We start from the raw sequence: 15,996 nt of genomic DNA, 5'->3' as shown, positions 1-15,996 counted from the left end.
TCCTCTTTGCCTCGTGCAGCATTTGTAGGAGAGGCACCTCTGTTTATTTCACGGCCAAGTCCTCGGTCAAGACCCGTTTCTTAGCTCAGCTTAAGCAGCACTGGTGGCTGCTGGTTGCCTCTTGTCCAGCTCCCCAGACTCTTTTAACAGTTGGGGTGATCCTGGTGGTGGTGTAGGGGTGAGTGTCTTTGCAGGAACATCCAAAGTCCAGCATGGATGTTATCATTTGGATCTTGAATGTCCCCAAAGGCCACTGGACCCCAGCCCATGTGGCCATTGGAAGTGGTAGGACCTCGGGGAGATGAGGCCGAGTGTAAGGAAGTTAGGTCATTGGGAATGTGTCCTTGAAGGGAATGGCGAGACCCTCGCCCCTTCCCCGATCTCTCTTTCGTGTCCTGGTTGCCATGAGGTGTCCAGCTTTCTCTACCATATACTCTCCACCGTGATGTAGTTTATTGTCAAGGGCCAAAAGCAATGGAGCCAGCCAACCATAGTCTGAAACCTCTGAAAACAGGAGTCCAAATAACTCTCCTCCTTTATCAGTTAACTATCTCAGGTATTTTGTCACAGTGGTAGAAAACTGACAAACACAGTGTACCTTGGTGATTGTGAATTTTCCCACCATTGTGATTGCTCCAAATTGTGTCCACTCTAAAGAGGTGCCTTGAACTGAATTCAGCTTGCCAAGTACACTCCAGGCAGTTGAGGATTAGGCAAAGTTGTCACCTCCCTGGCTGTTCACACCTTTTTAAAAAAAATATATATTTTTAGTTGTAGATGGACATAATAGCTTTATTTTATTTATTCATTTCAATGTGGTGCTGAGGATCGAACCCAGTGTCTCACATGTGCCAGGCAAGCCCTCTGCCACTGAGCCCCAGCCCTGTTCACACCTTTTTGATGGTGTTGAACACATTGTTGATTTATATAAAACTTGTAGCACTGAAAATAGTAAAGTGACAGCTGTCTATCACAGAGGTGCTGGGTAAGAACAACTGGTGAACGTCGCTCTCTGGGTCATTAACAGGGTACAAAGCTTCTCTAACAAACAAGCCCCTAACTCTCAGGGGCCTGACACAGTGCCTGCTTATTTCTTACTTACCTCACAGTCCTGTGCAGTCGGGTGCTGTCCGGGCAGCTCTCCTTCCATCAGAAGCCCCTTCCCTGAGTGGTGCCTGCCGGCTCCTAGACCCTCCTGATCCTCCTCCAAATCCTCTCCTTAGAGCAAACAGAGGACTCCAGAAGGACCGTGCAGGGTGTTCTTTGGCTGTGCCTGGAGGTGGGACCTCCCTCCCTTCTCCCTTCTACTGACAAAAACCCAGTCACGTGGCCCCAGTGAAGGAGACAATGTTGACGTCTGTGGGCCCAGGAGAAGAAACGAGATTTGGGAGCATCTCCTTGGACTGTGCCACAGCCAGGTCACAGGAAACACAGCCAGGTGCGAGTCCTGGGCTCTGCCACAGACTTGCTGGGTGGCCTTGGGCAAGTCACTGTAGCCGCTCTGAGCTGTTTCTTCTTCCCCATAAGAGTGCCAACAATGTTTGCCTGCACATTTAAGTGAGTTTACTTTCTTATATTAATGGATATACCAGCAGTAGGTGTGTGGCCTGCACCTTCTTTTTTTTAAGATTATAAAGATCCAGTCAACGAATAGTTTTCTGAGCATCTGTAACAGCCTTGCACTGGACCAGCTGTGGGAAAAGTCTGCTCTCTGCAGCTTACATTCCAGTGATGAGATGACTGATAAGATACTATAGAAACGACCTGGCTATGTGACGTGTGTGATAAGTGACTGAGTGACTCGTAGGCCTCTCTGAAGAGGTGACCCTTGAGCTGAGACCTCGACAGTGAGGCAAAGCCGTACACTTGAATATGAAGGAGAAGGGCGTACCAAGCCCAGGGACCAGACTGCAAGGAACTGAGGCAGGAACCAGCGTGGTCGGTTCTTTAAACAGAGGAGTGGCCAGCTCGACAGCCGACTTGCTGAATGAGGGGGAAAGACGAGAGGTGGTCAAGGACCCCATCATGCAGGGCCTTCACCGCTCTGTGCCTCAGTTTCTGGGCTGACAATAACACCACCTGCCTATGGTTGCTAAAGCGAGTTCTATGAAGTATTGCGTGTATAGTGCTGAGAAAAATACCTGGCATCCAATCCACTGCAGGTGAGCATTATAATTAAGATGGGAATCTTGTTCTAAATGCCACGGGAAGGTCTTGGGTGGTTTTCAGAAGGGTAGTATGACTGTATCTCCATGGGTGCTGGTGGCCTGGGCTTGACGTGGATGGGGTTTCCTCCCTCCTCCCTGACATCAAACTGGTAAAAAAAAAAAATTTTTTTTTTGGGTGAAATTCCTAACAATAAAAGAAAATGTTCATAATATTGGTTTTTTTTTCCCCCTATTTTTCTTTTTGGTACAGGGAATTGAACCCAGGGGTAGTTTTCCATTGAGGTACATTCCCAGCCCTTTTTATTTTTATTTTTTTATTTTGAGACAGGGTCTTGCAAAGTTGCTGAGGCTGGCCTTGAATTTGAGATCCTCCTGCCTCAGCCTCCCAACTTGCTGGGATTACCGGTGTGCACCCCACACCTGGCTCATAATATCACATATTATTTCCACTAATTACATGTTTTGTTTTCTAAACATGTACAACATTTCTCTTAAATAGGCTAGTATTAAAGTGTACACATGAATTGTACACTTTAATACTAGCCTTGTAAGCTTCTGAGTGGTCCTCCTCTTGAAAGATAGCCAAATATTTATGCATAATCTGTATATAAATTTTTCTGGCTTACATTTGGGGGGGCAATGCCTACAAGGTGACCCTGAGCTTGGGGGCCTCTTTAGCATCCTATAAATAAACTGTGGGCTGTATTTTAGAGCATGAGTTACCACAGGTCTGTTTGTAGAAAAGGGAAATCTTAGAAGATTAAAACAATGGCTTTTAAAAAAAATTAGATGTGCTGCAAAAAAAGATCTTTTTTGCTCAAAGTAGTAACTAACAGATTGGGAGAAGAAAAGCTACAGATCCAAGGAGCTTCCCATTTCTGCAGCAAGGTCCCCTTCAAAACAACGCTCGCCTCCTGTTTCCATTTAGCTCACAGTATCCTGGAAGTGCAAACCCTCAGCTTAAAACGCAGTTCCCCAGTTTGCTGGCAGGAGCCCCAGCCTGGAGAGACTTGGCACCTGTGTCGGTGACGGTCAGGACATCCCAGGGGCCATGGGTGAGCTGAGGTCACTGCTGCAGTGCTAGGCTTTGGCCTCCATGAGCCAGCTGTTGATAGGAAAGGGCCTGACAGGAGACTGTTTTCCTACAGGCAGATATTGAATCCCTGGTCAATACAATCTCCCCAAACAGTCGCTTCATTTAATTGCCACCAAAAAAGCTTGCTCCTTGAGTTTTTGTGTTGAGTGTTAGCAGTTACAGAAGATTTGAAATATAAAGTTTCCAGGACGCTTTGTGTCTTGTTTTGGTGAAGAATGACAGAGAGGAGAGTGGCTGGCTGGAGCTGGGCTGTGGGCAGGGTAGGAAGGACAAGAGCCGGGGAGCCAGGGGAGGGCCTGTCCAGGTTGTACAGGGCAGCTGGCTTTGCTTGGTGCCTAGTGGAGTCGTTTGTGTAACGAGTGTCTTTGATGTGCAGTCTCTTCTTGGGGCTGTGCGCTGTGCCAGAGGTCGGGGGCGCCACAGGGAGCCAGGCAGGGGGGCCCTTTGCCTCCTGGAGCACCATCTTTATCACAGTGAGTGGGTGGGCTGGGCCTTCCCAGGCTCAGAGGCCTGGCAGGTGGGCTGCCAACTGGGCAGAGCCCACCCGGGGGGCTGAAGGACATCTGGGAATGTCTCCCAGAAGGCACGACCGTGGAACTGAGACCCTAAGCAGGAGTGGGAGGAGGGCAGAAGTGGACACTCCCTCCTGGTGAAGGGCAGAGCTTGCGAAGGTCCTGTGTATTTTAATTTTAATTTTTTATCTTTCCCCTTTTCTTTTCTTCCTCATCCAGAAAATTCAAAGATGCTCAGCTTGTAGAAAACTGTGTACAACTATTTAATTTTTAGAACATTGAAAAACACAGCTGCATGTTTTGCACCTATACATACCCATGTGTGTGAGTTGTTTTGAGTGGCAGGGAAGGACACCCAGCCAGTTGGTGACTGTGGTTTCTCTGAGAAAGGAGGAAGAAATGAGGCCTGGGACGGGGACAAAGGACACCTCTTTTTTTTTTTTTTTTGTGGTGCTGGGGATTGAACCCGGGGCCTTGTGCACACAAGGCAAGCACCCTACTAACTGAGCTATAGCCCCAGAGCCCAGGAAACCTCATTTTTTTCTGAAATGTTTTATTTATTTTATTAAAGGAGACTAAAAATGTGTTGACAAAATTTTAACAGAAGTCAATTCTGGATGGTTCTGGATGTTATATTATTCGATGTATCTTTCTGTACTTTTAAGACTATCCTTATCAAAGAAAAATCAAGACTATAGACTACATTCTTCATGTGGAAAGCTATCTTCAAGAACAAGCTTTCCAAAGTCCTTTCGAATGGCAGTCAGGAACTCTTACCAAAGTTTGCATCACAGGACTTGAGATGCAGTTTGATGCTCCTATAAAAAGAATCTTGGGGTGGGGCGTGGCAAAGCATTTGCATGACAGGTGTGAGGCACTGAGTTCGATCCTTAGCATCACATAAAATAAAATAAAGGCATGCTGTCCATCTACAACAAAAAGTTTTTTAAGATATGAACCTTCACTGTGCATATAAAAAATGAAGGGCAGACACTGTATTGTATTGAGAAGATTCACAGCAGTGTGTTTTCATTTATAATATAATTTCTTTTTGGCTTTCAATATAGGATTACATCTTTGGTTACTGTAGATCCATACTGGTACAGATCACCTCTGTTCTGTTACAAAAGAACATTTTTCAGAGTTGTTGGAATAACAGGTGTACAAAATTGCAGTGAGGTAACACAGTTACTGAACTTATTGAAATATGTTGCTGAACATATTTGTGATTCATTTCTAGAGAAACCTCAATTTTTCATGGAAATGAGAGCAAGTAAAGAACTTTGAGGAATGAGTAATTTACCCCATTGGAATAAAGGCCTGTGGTCCATTTCAGCAATGACTACAAGTCAGAATCCACAGAATTCCCTGTTGTATGGTTCAGATATGAGGTCTGCCCCAAAAGCTCACGTGTGGGTCAATGTAAGAACATTAAGAGGTGAAATGATTATGAGCACTATAACCTAATTGGTGGATTAATCCACTTACATGGATTAACTAGGTGGCAAGGGTAGGCAGGTAGGGTATTGCTGGAGGAGGTGGGTCACTGGGGGTGAGCCTTTGGGGTTTGTACTTTGTCCCTGGTGAGTGAAGCTTATTCCCTCCGCTTCCTGGCTGCGAGGTCCTGAGCTGCTTTTCTCTGCCATGCCCTTCCGCCTTGATGTTCTGCCTCACCTTGGGCCCTGAGCAATTAAGTCAACTGACTGTGGACTGAACCTCTGAAACTGTGAGCCCCAAATAAACTAATCCTCCTGTACCTTGTTGGTCACAGTGAAGAAAAAGCTGACTAAAACACCTGAGCACTATCTAAGAATGGAGAATTGGCCAGTGGAACCTGCCGCCCTGCCTGCCTGGTTGTCATCTGAAGGCCTGGGGTGTTCGTCCTCCTCTTTCTTGCAGATTTCAGCCCCTGGGTTAGTCCCTGCCTTCCATACTCTTCCCTTTGTGACTCTCGGTGATTTCAGTGTCTGGGTCTCCTCGCCGGCCCCTCCCTTGGTGAACTTGCCTTCCATCCTTCCTCACCTCCCCGCTCCTCTCCCATTTTATCCTCACGTCCTGGCAGTCCAGACTCCTCTGCCCTCATCAGTTTCTTTGGCATCTAACAGTTTAGGTCCTGTGGTCTGCCTTCAGGTCACTCCCTGGCCCCTGTCCTCTGCTCTCCTGCCCCTCCCTTCCTTCTCCTCCTCCCTGCTCCACGGTCTCGATCTCAGTGCGTGACTTCGGAGGGTGCCCAGCTGCTCAGCTCTGTCCCCCCGCCACCAGGGATTGAGCCCAGGGGCGCTTACCCCCCGAGCCACATTCCCAGCCTATTTTTATTTTATTTTTGCTGCCTTTCTTTTGCAGGCCTTCTCTGGTCCCAGACTCCCGCGGGCTCTCTCCCATCTGCACTTGCTGCTGATGACCTTGTTTCCTTTTCACCAAGAAAACAAAAGCAGTGTGTGTGTGGGGGGGGGGGACAATCCATATGCTCTCACCCCCTCACCCATCCAGGCCTCCTGGCCCAGCCCACCTTGCCTGTGCCTCCTCCCGCCCTGAGCCTGTTGCCCAGCGCCCTCCCCTCGGCATGCAGACTCCGCTCCTGAGCACATCCCACCGCAGGCCGGTGAATCTGCCCACCTCGCCTTCCAGCCTCCCTCCTCTCTCTGAACAGCATCACCCCTTCAAACGCTTGTCCATCTTCATCACAGCAGGGTCTTCTCCCCCCACTTTCTCTCAGTCCTTCTCTTATCAGGCTTTGTCTCTATGGTGCCACCAGATCAGCTTGTGAGAACCAGCAGTTACCTCTGGTTGCTGACATCCTCGTCTCTGAACCCACTGGTGTTCCCTGCACTTCTGCAGCCTCAGGCCTCCCTAGCTGGGCCTCGAGTTCTGCAGCTCAGGCAGCGCCCCTTCTGGCTGCCCCTGCTCTCTGGCTCAGTCCCTGACCTGGTTCTGCCTCATCTCTCAGACCTGAGGACACCACAGTGTCCCCAGCTGTACCCCTGACCTCTTCCCTTTTTATCTCCATTCACTCTGGGGGGGATTTCTCCAGGTTCCCTGGCTGGGAACTACCCTCTGTACATTGGCACCAGGCCTCATTATTCATGCAACCATAAACCAGATGAGTTTAGCCCACGCCTATGATCCCAGTGGCTCCGGAGGCTGAGACAGGAGGATCATGAGCTCAAAGCCAGCCTCAGCAACAGCTCAGCAACTCAGTGAGACCCTGACTCTGAACAAAAATTTAAAAATAGGACTGAGGATATGGCCCAGTGTCTGAGTGCCCGAGTTCAATCCTCAGTACCAAAAAAAAAAAAACCAGATTAGTTTGAAATACTTTCCATGGCCAGGATTTTTTTCAGTGATTGCTGGGGAACTTTCTGATCTTTCAGCTTTGAGATGTGGCATTGCATTTTGATAGATTTCTGGTCACTGGATAGAGGTTACATGCAGAACAATAAACTAGGGACCTACAGCAGGGAGCTTTCTTTACAGCTCAGGTGCTTTTCTGCTGTCAGCTTCTAGGCGGTGACTTTGGAGCTTCTGATATTTCCATCCTTAAGAGAAGCTTTTGGCTATTAAAATGCACCACGGCAAAGCCTTTTAATACTAAGGTACAGTTTGCACCATGGTGTGCATGCGGACATGTGTGTGTGTGTGTGTGTGTGTGTAAGTAAGAGAGAGAGAGTCAGAGGGACAGAGAAAGAGAGAGAGAGTGCAAATAGCGCTAGAAACTCTTCCTCTTATTATAGGAAAAACAAATTCCTGGCTCTGGGCTCAGGGGTGCAGGAAGCTGTGCTGGTGGTAACAGGGCCTCTGTGCCCTGAGTCTCAGTTACCTTAGACCTTAGATGACTAGCAACCGGTCAGTCTGGGTTGTAAGTGTGGTTTCTTTAACCACTGCTCTTCGTCCTGTCTCCAGCGAGTTTCTCCAGAATGAGGTTCTCGCGCTCTTCAGTGGAGATGTCATCTCGTGGAAAGGGTGAAACAGACGTGAAGGGCTCTCTGAGCAATGGAAGGAAGACAGGACTAAGTCTTGCAACTGGGGAAGGGATGGCACTTCCATAACCTGAGAACCCTACCAGTGCTTTCCTAGCTATTTAGTTTGGTTCTTCTTTGTTTTTTGTAGCCGCCTTTTTCTCCCTACTGAGAGAACAAGGAAGGAAGGAAGCATCCGAAGAATTATACGGGGGAGATTATGTGAAGAAAATCTTAGGACAAAGTGAAAGATGATCTCTGTAGTCACTAGTGCACTATATTTCAAGTCTCCCTCATCTATAAAATTTTCACCTGGACAACAAATAAAAATTTCATAAAACTCACTAACTTGAAGAAGAGATGATTCTGTAATTACTCAGTTAATTTAATGAATACAAATGTTGATCCAGATTATCAGGACCCAAGTGAATTATGGGTTGATTAACTGTATGACTGCCAAATCAGCCTTACCTGTGAACTCCATGGAAACACTCTAGATGTTGAAGTTATCCTTTTGTAACATTTGTAAGAAATTACATTGCAGATGCCTCTTTCCCACGCAGTGTGTCTGGGGGACGTGGCATTTTAGAATATTCAGATATGAGCTGGGGCCAGTCAGAAGGGTGATGACTTATCAGTTAGACTAACCCAATATTTTTCAGCTTTGTGGAGATAAATTGTTAAAAGTATAAGATTGTGTGCCCCAGTGAATCTGGGAATTGCCAAAAAAGAATAAGTATGTGCATTTTATTAAAAATGCTGTATGCTAGGAAACTTCAGATTTGGGAGAAGAGAAAGCATCCTCTGGGGGACTCCGGTGGGGGGTGCTGGACAGGGGACCCAGGACCTGGGGCACATGGGGCAGGTACCCTGCCCCCACACTGCACCCCAGCCTGGAACCCAGCTTCCGTCTGTCCAGGTCTGTGCTGGGGTGCTGGCGAAGGCCTCAGCCTCCTTTCATGACCGTCCTCCACTGGGCCTCTCTCTCCGCAGGTTCCGGAGGGAAAAGTCGTCGTTCTTAACTTCCGATTCATCGACCTCGAGAGCGACAACCTGTGCCGCTATGACTTTGTGGACGTGTACAACGGCCACGCCAACGGCCAGCGCATCGGGCGCTTCTGCGGCACCTTCCGGCCCGGAGCCCTGGTGTCCAGCAGCAACAAGATGATGGTGCAGATGATTTCCGATGCCAACACAGCTGGCAATGGCTTCATGGCCATGTTCTCTGCTGCCGAGCCAAACGAGAGAGGTATCATTCCCACCCGACGGCAATAATGACGGTAACAGTGGCTCACGGTGACTGAATGCCCACAAGCATTAGGCATCGTTCTTGGCACCGTATAAATGTTTATTCTTTATTTTAGGTGGACACAGTGCCTTTATTTTATTTTATGTGGTGCAGAGAATCAAACCCAGGGCCTCACGCATGCTAGGCGGGCACTCTACCGCTGAGCCCCAGCCCCAGCCCCCGTGTTTATTCTTTATCTAAAGCTTAAGAGCAGTTCAAACAGAGAGCTCAGGAATGACACTAAACCATCAAGACACCATTAACCTTCTTAAAAGCCTGTATACATTCTTGTAAAAATTCCAGTATAGAAATCCATGGAGTGAAATGTGAAGCCTTCTCCTCTGCTCGCGTAGAGATGTGCAGACTCACCCCTTTCCCTGCCAGGACCCCTCCAGAAGTAGCCATGCCGGTGGTTTCCATCTCTTTCTGTGGGTTTGTTGGTGTACTTTATAACAGCCTGTTAAGAACCTGTGGGTGATCATCCGTTCACGTTATTTTGTGTCTTGGGATATTTTCATGTCAGTCCGTGTGAAACGTCCAAGGGTAAACTCCTGAAATTTGCTGTGGCAGGTGAGCTTTAGCATGTGTCCAGCCTTTCACCTGAGACGATTCCTGGGTCAGGGTTGAGCATCAGAGGGTCTAATCAAGGGTTGACAGCAGCCAGACCATTGGGGAGGAGATCCTCGCAGGGAGCTGCAGGAGGTACGAAGTATATGTACAAGATGCACCCCAATCATTGACAGCTTGGCTCTCCTATGTGGGGGAGAACCCGGTCGGCCTTGCCTGGAAGTGGAAGACGAAGAACTGAACAGAGGTTACGGCTGCCACCCACTGTCGGGAGACAGACTTTGTCTCCAGCCAAGTTAAATACCTGCTACAGCAAAACTCACTTTCATAGAAGCAGCGCAGAATCTAGAGTATATCATTGATAATGTCCAGCATCTGTCATGTCATGAATTAGGAAAAGTGTGTGCACATTCAGGAAAAAGAGCAGTCCATAAAAAAGACCCAGAATGACGCAGATGTCACCAGTAGCGAATAAGCACTTGAGAGAGCTATTATAAATTTGCTTCAGGACTTAAAGGGAAATATATGTAGAATAAACAGAAACAGAAATTGTTAAAAAAAAAAGGAATAAAGTGATAATTCTAGAGCTAGAAGATATATAGAATCCAACATTTTAAATTTTACCTGGTGGGCTGAAAAGTAGATGGGAGATGGCAGAAAAAGAGTCAGTGAGCTTAAATGAAAATATCCAAGCCGAAGCACCAGGAGGAAAAATGGAAGAAGATGATCCTCCAAGACCACATCGAGGATCTTAACTATCTGCTATTTTTGTTCCAGAAGAAGTGATAATACTGCATGAAAAAATTGAAGAAATAATGCTTTCTTTCTAAGTTTAGTGAAAGAACAATAATCGATAGAGCCAAGAAGGTCAACAAAGTCTAAATGGAATCAATGAAAATGGAGCACATCTAGTCACATCATAATTAAATTGCAGAAATCTAAAGTCTTAATCAGATAAAGCTGAAAGACATAAAACACAGCAGCACGGATGATGGCTGTCCATCTTTCTCTCTTTGAGACGCAGACTCAATACGTTGCCCAGGATGGCCTTGAACTTGTGAATCTCCTGCCTCAGCCTCCTAAATCTCTGGGCTCCCAGGTGTGTGCTGCTGCACCTGGCAGGCCTTTCTCCTCATCAGAAGCAAAGGAGGCCAGAAAGCCATGTCACCACGTCCCCGAAGGGCTAGAATAAAACCCAGATTCAGGGACTAGCCTTCAACAATGAAAGTGAAACAGAAGCACTTTTAGATGAACACTACAAACATCTGAAAGACGTTTCCTGCTCCTGTCATGAGAAAGTTCCCCAGGTTGGGGAAGTGACCCCATGGGGTAACCTGAAGTAATGGAAGGCATGACTCTCCTTGGAAATTTTTCATATAAAAGGCTACGTATTCTTTTTTTAAATTTCCTTATGTGTACGTGTTTGAAACAAATTAACCCTGTATTATGGAATATATAATGCATAATGTTCTATGTTTGCAACCGAAGGATGGTGAGAGAAAGAGAGCAACACTTACGTACTCACACACACACAGTAGTGAAGAAGTACGGTATTTCTCCAAGTAGACTGTTGTAAGTTAAATATGCATACCGTGTTCTCAACAATGCTCATTAAAGATGCAAGAGTTACAGCTAAAAGCCAAAAAATTAAAGATACTAAAGTTATTATAACTTAAATAAATCTGGAAGGAAGAAACAGTTGGAATGAAGGAGGCGAGAGAAATAGGAAATGGCACACACTGCTCAGGACTTTAGATATAAAGGATTAAACGCTCCAGTTAGAAGACAGCAATTGTTAGAATGGATTCAAAAGCAAGACCCAACTATTTGTTGTCTACAAGAAAGCACTTAAAATACAAAGAGCAAATAGATCAAAAATAAAAGGATGAAAAAATATCATGCATTTCATTAAAATTAAAACTAATGCTTACAAAGAGTTACGAATGTGAATAGACATCCTACAGAATGAGAGAAAATATTCACAAAAAATATGATAATTTGAATCCAGAATATATAAAGAACTCGTACAACTCAATAATAAAAAGGATGAAAATCTCAAAGATAAAAATGGGCAAAACATTTGAACATACATTTCACAAAGGAAGATATAAATGGCCCTTAAGTACCTGAAAAATTGCTTCGTATCATTAGTCATCAGGAAAATGCAAATGAAGGAGAGACCATCACTTACCCGCCGTGTCGGTGGCAAGGATGTGAAACAACCTGTGTGTCACACCTGAAGAGGTATACAGTGATTCAGACCCTTGGGGAAAGTTTGGGAGTTTTTTACGAAGCTGAACATCTGCGTTTACTCCTGGCCTGGCAGCTGCACTTCTGGATACGGTGCAAGAGAAATGAAAATAAAATAATCTTAGTGGCCTCATTCATAATAGCCTAAACTAGAAGCAACCCAGATAAGCATCAACAGAAAAATGGGCAAATGAATCGTAGTGTTTCCTTTACAGTGGAATATTACTCAAGAATGTAAAGGAACGAACTGCTAATGTAGCAGCAGGCAGTGAATTCTGGTATGCAGGAGAAGCCCCACCAGAACACACCCTAGCTGACTTCACTTATATGGGGCTCTATGATATAATTAAGGTAGAATTTTTCAGTAAAGTGGTGTGAGGAATTGACAGGTTGGGAGGAGACACCAAAATTTCATGAGAAATTAATTCTATGTTATCACAGGACTGTGGTTACATGGGTACATCCATGTTCCAATCATGTGTAACTATGATTCTTGCATTTTAAAGTATGTGACTTTATCTCCCCTATGAAGTAACAGTAATAAAAACAATGCAGCAGGTGGTGGGGGTTGGGTAGCAGCACAGATGGAATAGCGGAAGAATAACAGTTGTTGAATTTAGGCAGTGGCTGTAGGGGAGGTCATTCCATTAACTATTCATTTTGTATATGCTTAAAATTTTCCAGTAATTAAAAGTCTTAGAAATCACTCCAAACTCAATCTTAAAATATGTTTTCTTAAATTTAGATACTCATTTTAAGAATGATTACCTCTGCTGTGTCAGGCTGGAGACAGAAACAGTGGCAGAGCACATGCCAAAACATCCGTGAGGGCCTGGGTTAATCTCTAAGACCACCAAAAAAAAAAAAAAAAAAGAATGATAATCTATGTCAAAAAAAAAAATTGTTACAGTATGTCAATTCTTTTAGGTTAAACTCAGTTTTTATTTGTTAATTAAATTCAAGTGAAATTAAATTTTAAATTTCGTATTAAAGTAACTTTCTAAAATTGCCTCTGCTAACCCATCAGTACCTGTGCATTACATATATCGGATGTTTGAAATAATGATTGTCAGTACTCATTGTGGTTAGTGTAGGGAGTGGGATTTGGGGTAATTTTTTTTTTTTACTTTCTCTGTATTGCTGAGAGTTTTTAGAAACATGCATTGCTTTTACAAATAAGAATTATTCTTAAAAATTATTAAAGATATACGTGTACACACACACATACGGCACATGTAGTTTTCTAGTAATGATGGTTGTGTATGTCCACTAATTAAAAATTTGTCCCTGGGCATTTAATGAATACCAATAACCTTAAGGGGTCTCAGACGTCCGAGAGTCTTTGAGCTAGAAGCTTCCTGAATGAGTACACATGCCCAAATGTTTTCTCTTCATTCATCCAAAAAAATGAAGGAAAAAAAGAAAGAAAGAAAGAAAAAAAGAAAGAAAGGAAGGAAAGAAGCACAGTATAGCCCTGCCTCCGCCCTTCCCTGTCTTGTGCTGGGCTGTCAGGTGACGAACCTTTCAGCCTGCCTGCCTGTGTGTGCAGCAGATGATCTCTGTGACCTTTTTCTTAAAGAGAACATTGGAGAGCTCTGCCATTGCCTTGGTCTACTGTCGTGTCACCTGGCATCCTACAGTCCCATCTCCACGTGGCCGCATCGCTGGGACCCACTTTAGGACGTAAACTTATGTTTTGCTTCTGTTTCTTTCCATGTCTGATGACTTCAGGAGACCAGTATTGTGGAGGACGGCTTGAAAGGCCTGCGGGCTCTTTTAAAACCCCCAACTGGCCCGACCGGGATTACCCTGCAGGAGTCACCTGTGTGTGGCACATCATAGCCCCGAAGAACCAGGTGAGGCCCCTGAAAATGTGCAGGAGGTGTGCGTTTGTGGGACAGTGGAGGCCCAGGGAGCCTCGGGTCTGGATCTAAGGACATGGCAGGGGGAGAGGTATTTCTTCACGCAGAGGTGGAGGCCAGAATTCTCCTTTGCACTATTTCACTCTCGAAGTCCTGGTTTTAATTTCCGTAACTAGTATTTTCAAAAGTTTGTAAAATGCCAGTGCTGGTCCTGTCCCCCAGGAGGCTGTTCTGAGCCTGTGTCGTGAGCACAGCAGCCGCTGGGAGTTCGAAACCCCCGGAACACCTGCTCTCAGGGCTCTGGTTGCTCACCGGGCAAACCCAGCCCATCCTGATGCCGGCCACCCTAGTCAGCAGGACAGACGATCCCTGAGCTTCATGGACAGAAAAGCCAGCCGCTTCATCTCTGCACAGAACCAGATGCCATCGCGAAAGCTGGTCTGTTGTTTAAAATAAAATGTGTGCAAGTTCTCCACAAAAACTTTATTTATGGCTTTAAAATCATCAGTGGAGAACGTCTGGTTTTCTAGTCCTTATTAGTCTGTGGTTGTGTGAATTTTTGCCCTTTCTCAGAATCACTTTCAGATATTAATTGCGAGACAGAACTTGGCACAGGAATAGATGAAGATTTGTTAAATTTCAAAAATAACTTGGTAAAAATTATTATTATTACAAACACTATCATAGACTTTCATACAGACACAATGAGTGAGCATTGTGATTTTTCTCAAAACAACTTTTCTAAACTGATCTTTCATGTAGTTTGTACACATATTATTTGCCATATATTTATTTTTTAAAATGGACAACTATCAGGCCAATATGCCATGCAAGTCATTGATTTGAGCACACACACAGAAATACACACGCAAACACACACACACACTAGTCATAATCCTCAAACTCAATTTTATTTTTTAGAAGAAAAACACAGTCATTTATTTAAAAATGGAACAGTCTCAAAATCTATCTGAATGGTTTACAGTTTAAAATAACATTTAAAATTACATTTCTGAAACATTTGAACCCTTTGTAATTCTTGACATTATATTGGTCATTCTTTTCTGGGTGACATTTGTAAATTCGACCAAATCTTTCAACTTAATTCAATTGAAGATTACAGTTCAGCCTCTCTCTTCCATGATTCTTTTATGTCTGAGTTTGAGTTTAGTTAACGTGACTTTTGGCCTCAGCCAGTGAGTTTTCCATCATTATTGTAGCATTTGAAACCACCGGCAGCTCTGAACAAAAGAGAAAAATAGAGTGGGAAAATTAAACCCTCAGTAATTTGTATGCAAGTCTGTGGTTTTTCTACTGCAGAATTTTCTCCACCTTCTCTCATGACTTTCTCCTTTATCTTCTTATTTATTTACTTATTTTAAATCTTCTCTCCATAAGTTCCTTTTTTTTTTTTTTTGTACCACGGATTGAACCCAGGGATGCTTAACCACTGAGCCACATCCCCAGCCCCTTTTGTATTGTATTTAGAGACAGGGTCTCACTGAGTTGCTGAGGGCCTCACTAAGTTGCTGAGGCTGGCTTTGAACTCACCATCTTCCTGCCTCAGCCTCAGGTGATGCAGAGATTACAGGCATGTGCCAAAGTTTTTATATGACTAATTTCTAAGTAGAGAGAAATCAGCTACTTTTTAAATGGAAAGCATAATTGTTGGTGAGAAATCCCTGGACCCACATAGGAAATACTTTAAAACAATTTAAAGCAGCTTAAATTAGGAATAAACCATTATTCTCCCATTATGGATGCTGATTTTTTTATGGTAGGTAAATTTGTAGGTATGTGGCAATTATATTCCAAGCCAAAATTTACCTTTGTGTTCATCTGTGATATTGTTTTCATCTTCACCCAGATTATTATGTATGATCTTCTTTATCTAATATAAATTAATGCCCATTAATAGGAATTAATTTCTACTATCTTCCCAGAGGTTGAAGGACAGAGTTGCTGTCCACCTGCTGCCCAGCCAGAGTGGACACCGGCTGTCTGAGTGCCAGGGGTGTTAGTGAGCTCATGAGATTTCCCTGGATTCACAGATTGGAGGTGCTCTCCAAAAATCTGCTTGTCTGGGGAACAATTGATTACCTATTAAATCAAAATTTCCCATTCACTCGAATAACTTAACACTATTCTTGGCAGTAGAGCAGAATAATGAAGACACGCTATAGAATCCTAGTGACCCTGTGCATGGATGCGCTTCTGCAGCCTCTTCAAAGGCCTGTGGCATCCTGGGGAGGCTGTGCTTGGGGTCCTCACATTTCAGACACACTTCAGAAAGACTT

At 44.6% G+C, this 15,996-nt stretch overlaps 1 protein-coding gene across 1 annotated transcript in view; it reads left to right on the top strand.

Annotated features, from left to right (window-relative positions):
* The window catches only part of PCOLCE2 (procollagen C-endopeptidase enhancer 2), a 60,029-nt gene that overhangs the window by 24,851 nt on the left and 19,182 nt on the right, over positions 1-15,996 (top strand). Inside the window, exons 3-4 of the mRNA XM_079101093.1 lie at positions 8,726-8,981; positions 13,569-13,693. Of these exons, the coding sequence (XP_078957219.1) occupies positions 8,726-8,981; positions 13,569-13,693 (381 nt within the window). The remainder of the gene's footprint in view (positions 1-8,725; positions 8,982-13,568; positions 13,694-15,996) is intronic.

Source organism: Sciurus vulgaris, assembly GCF_902686455.1.
Source record: "Sciurus vulgaris genome assembly, chromosome: 10".
Classification (NCBI taxonomy): domain Eukaryota; kingdom Metazoa; phylum Chordata; class Mammalia; order Rodentia; family Sciuridae; genus Sciurus; species Sciurus vulgaris.
This window is presented reverse-complemented; position numbering and strand designations above follow the sequence as displayed.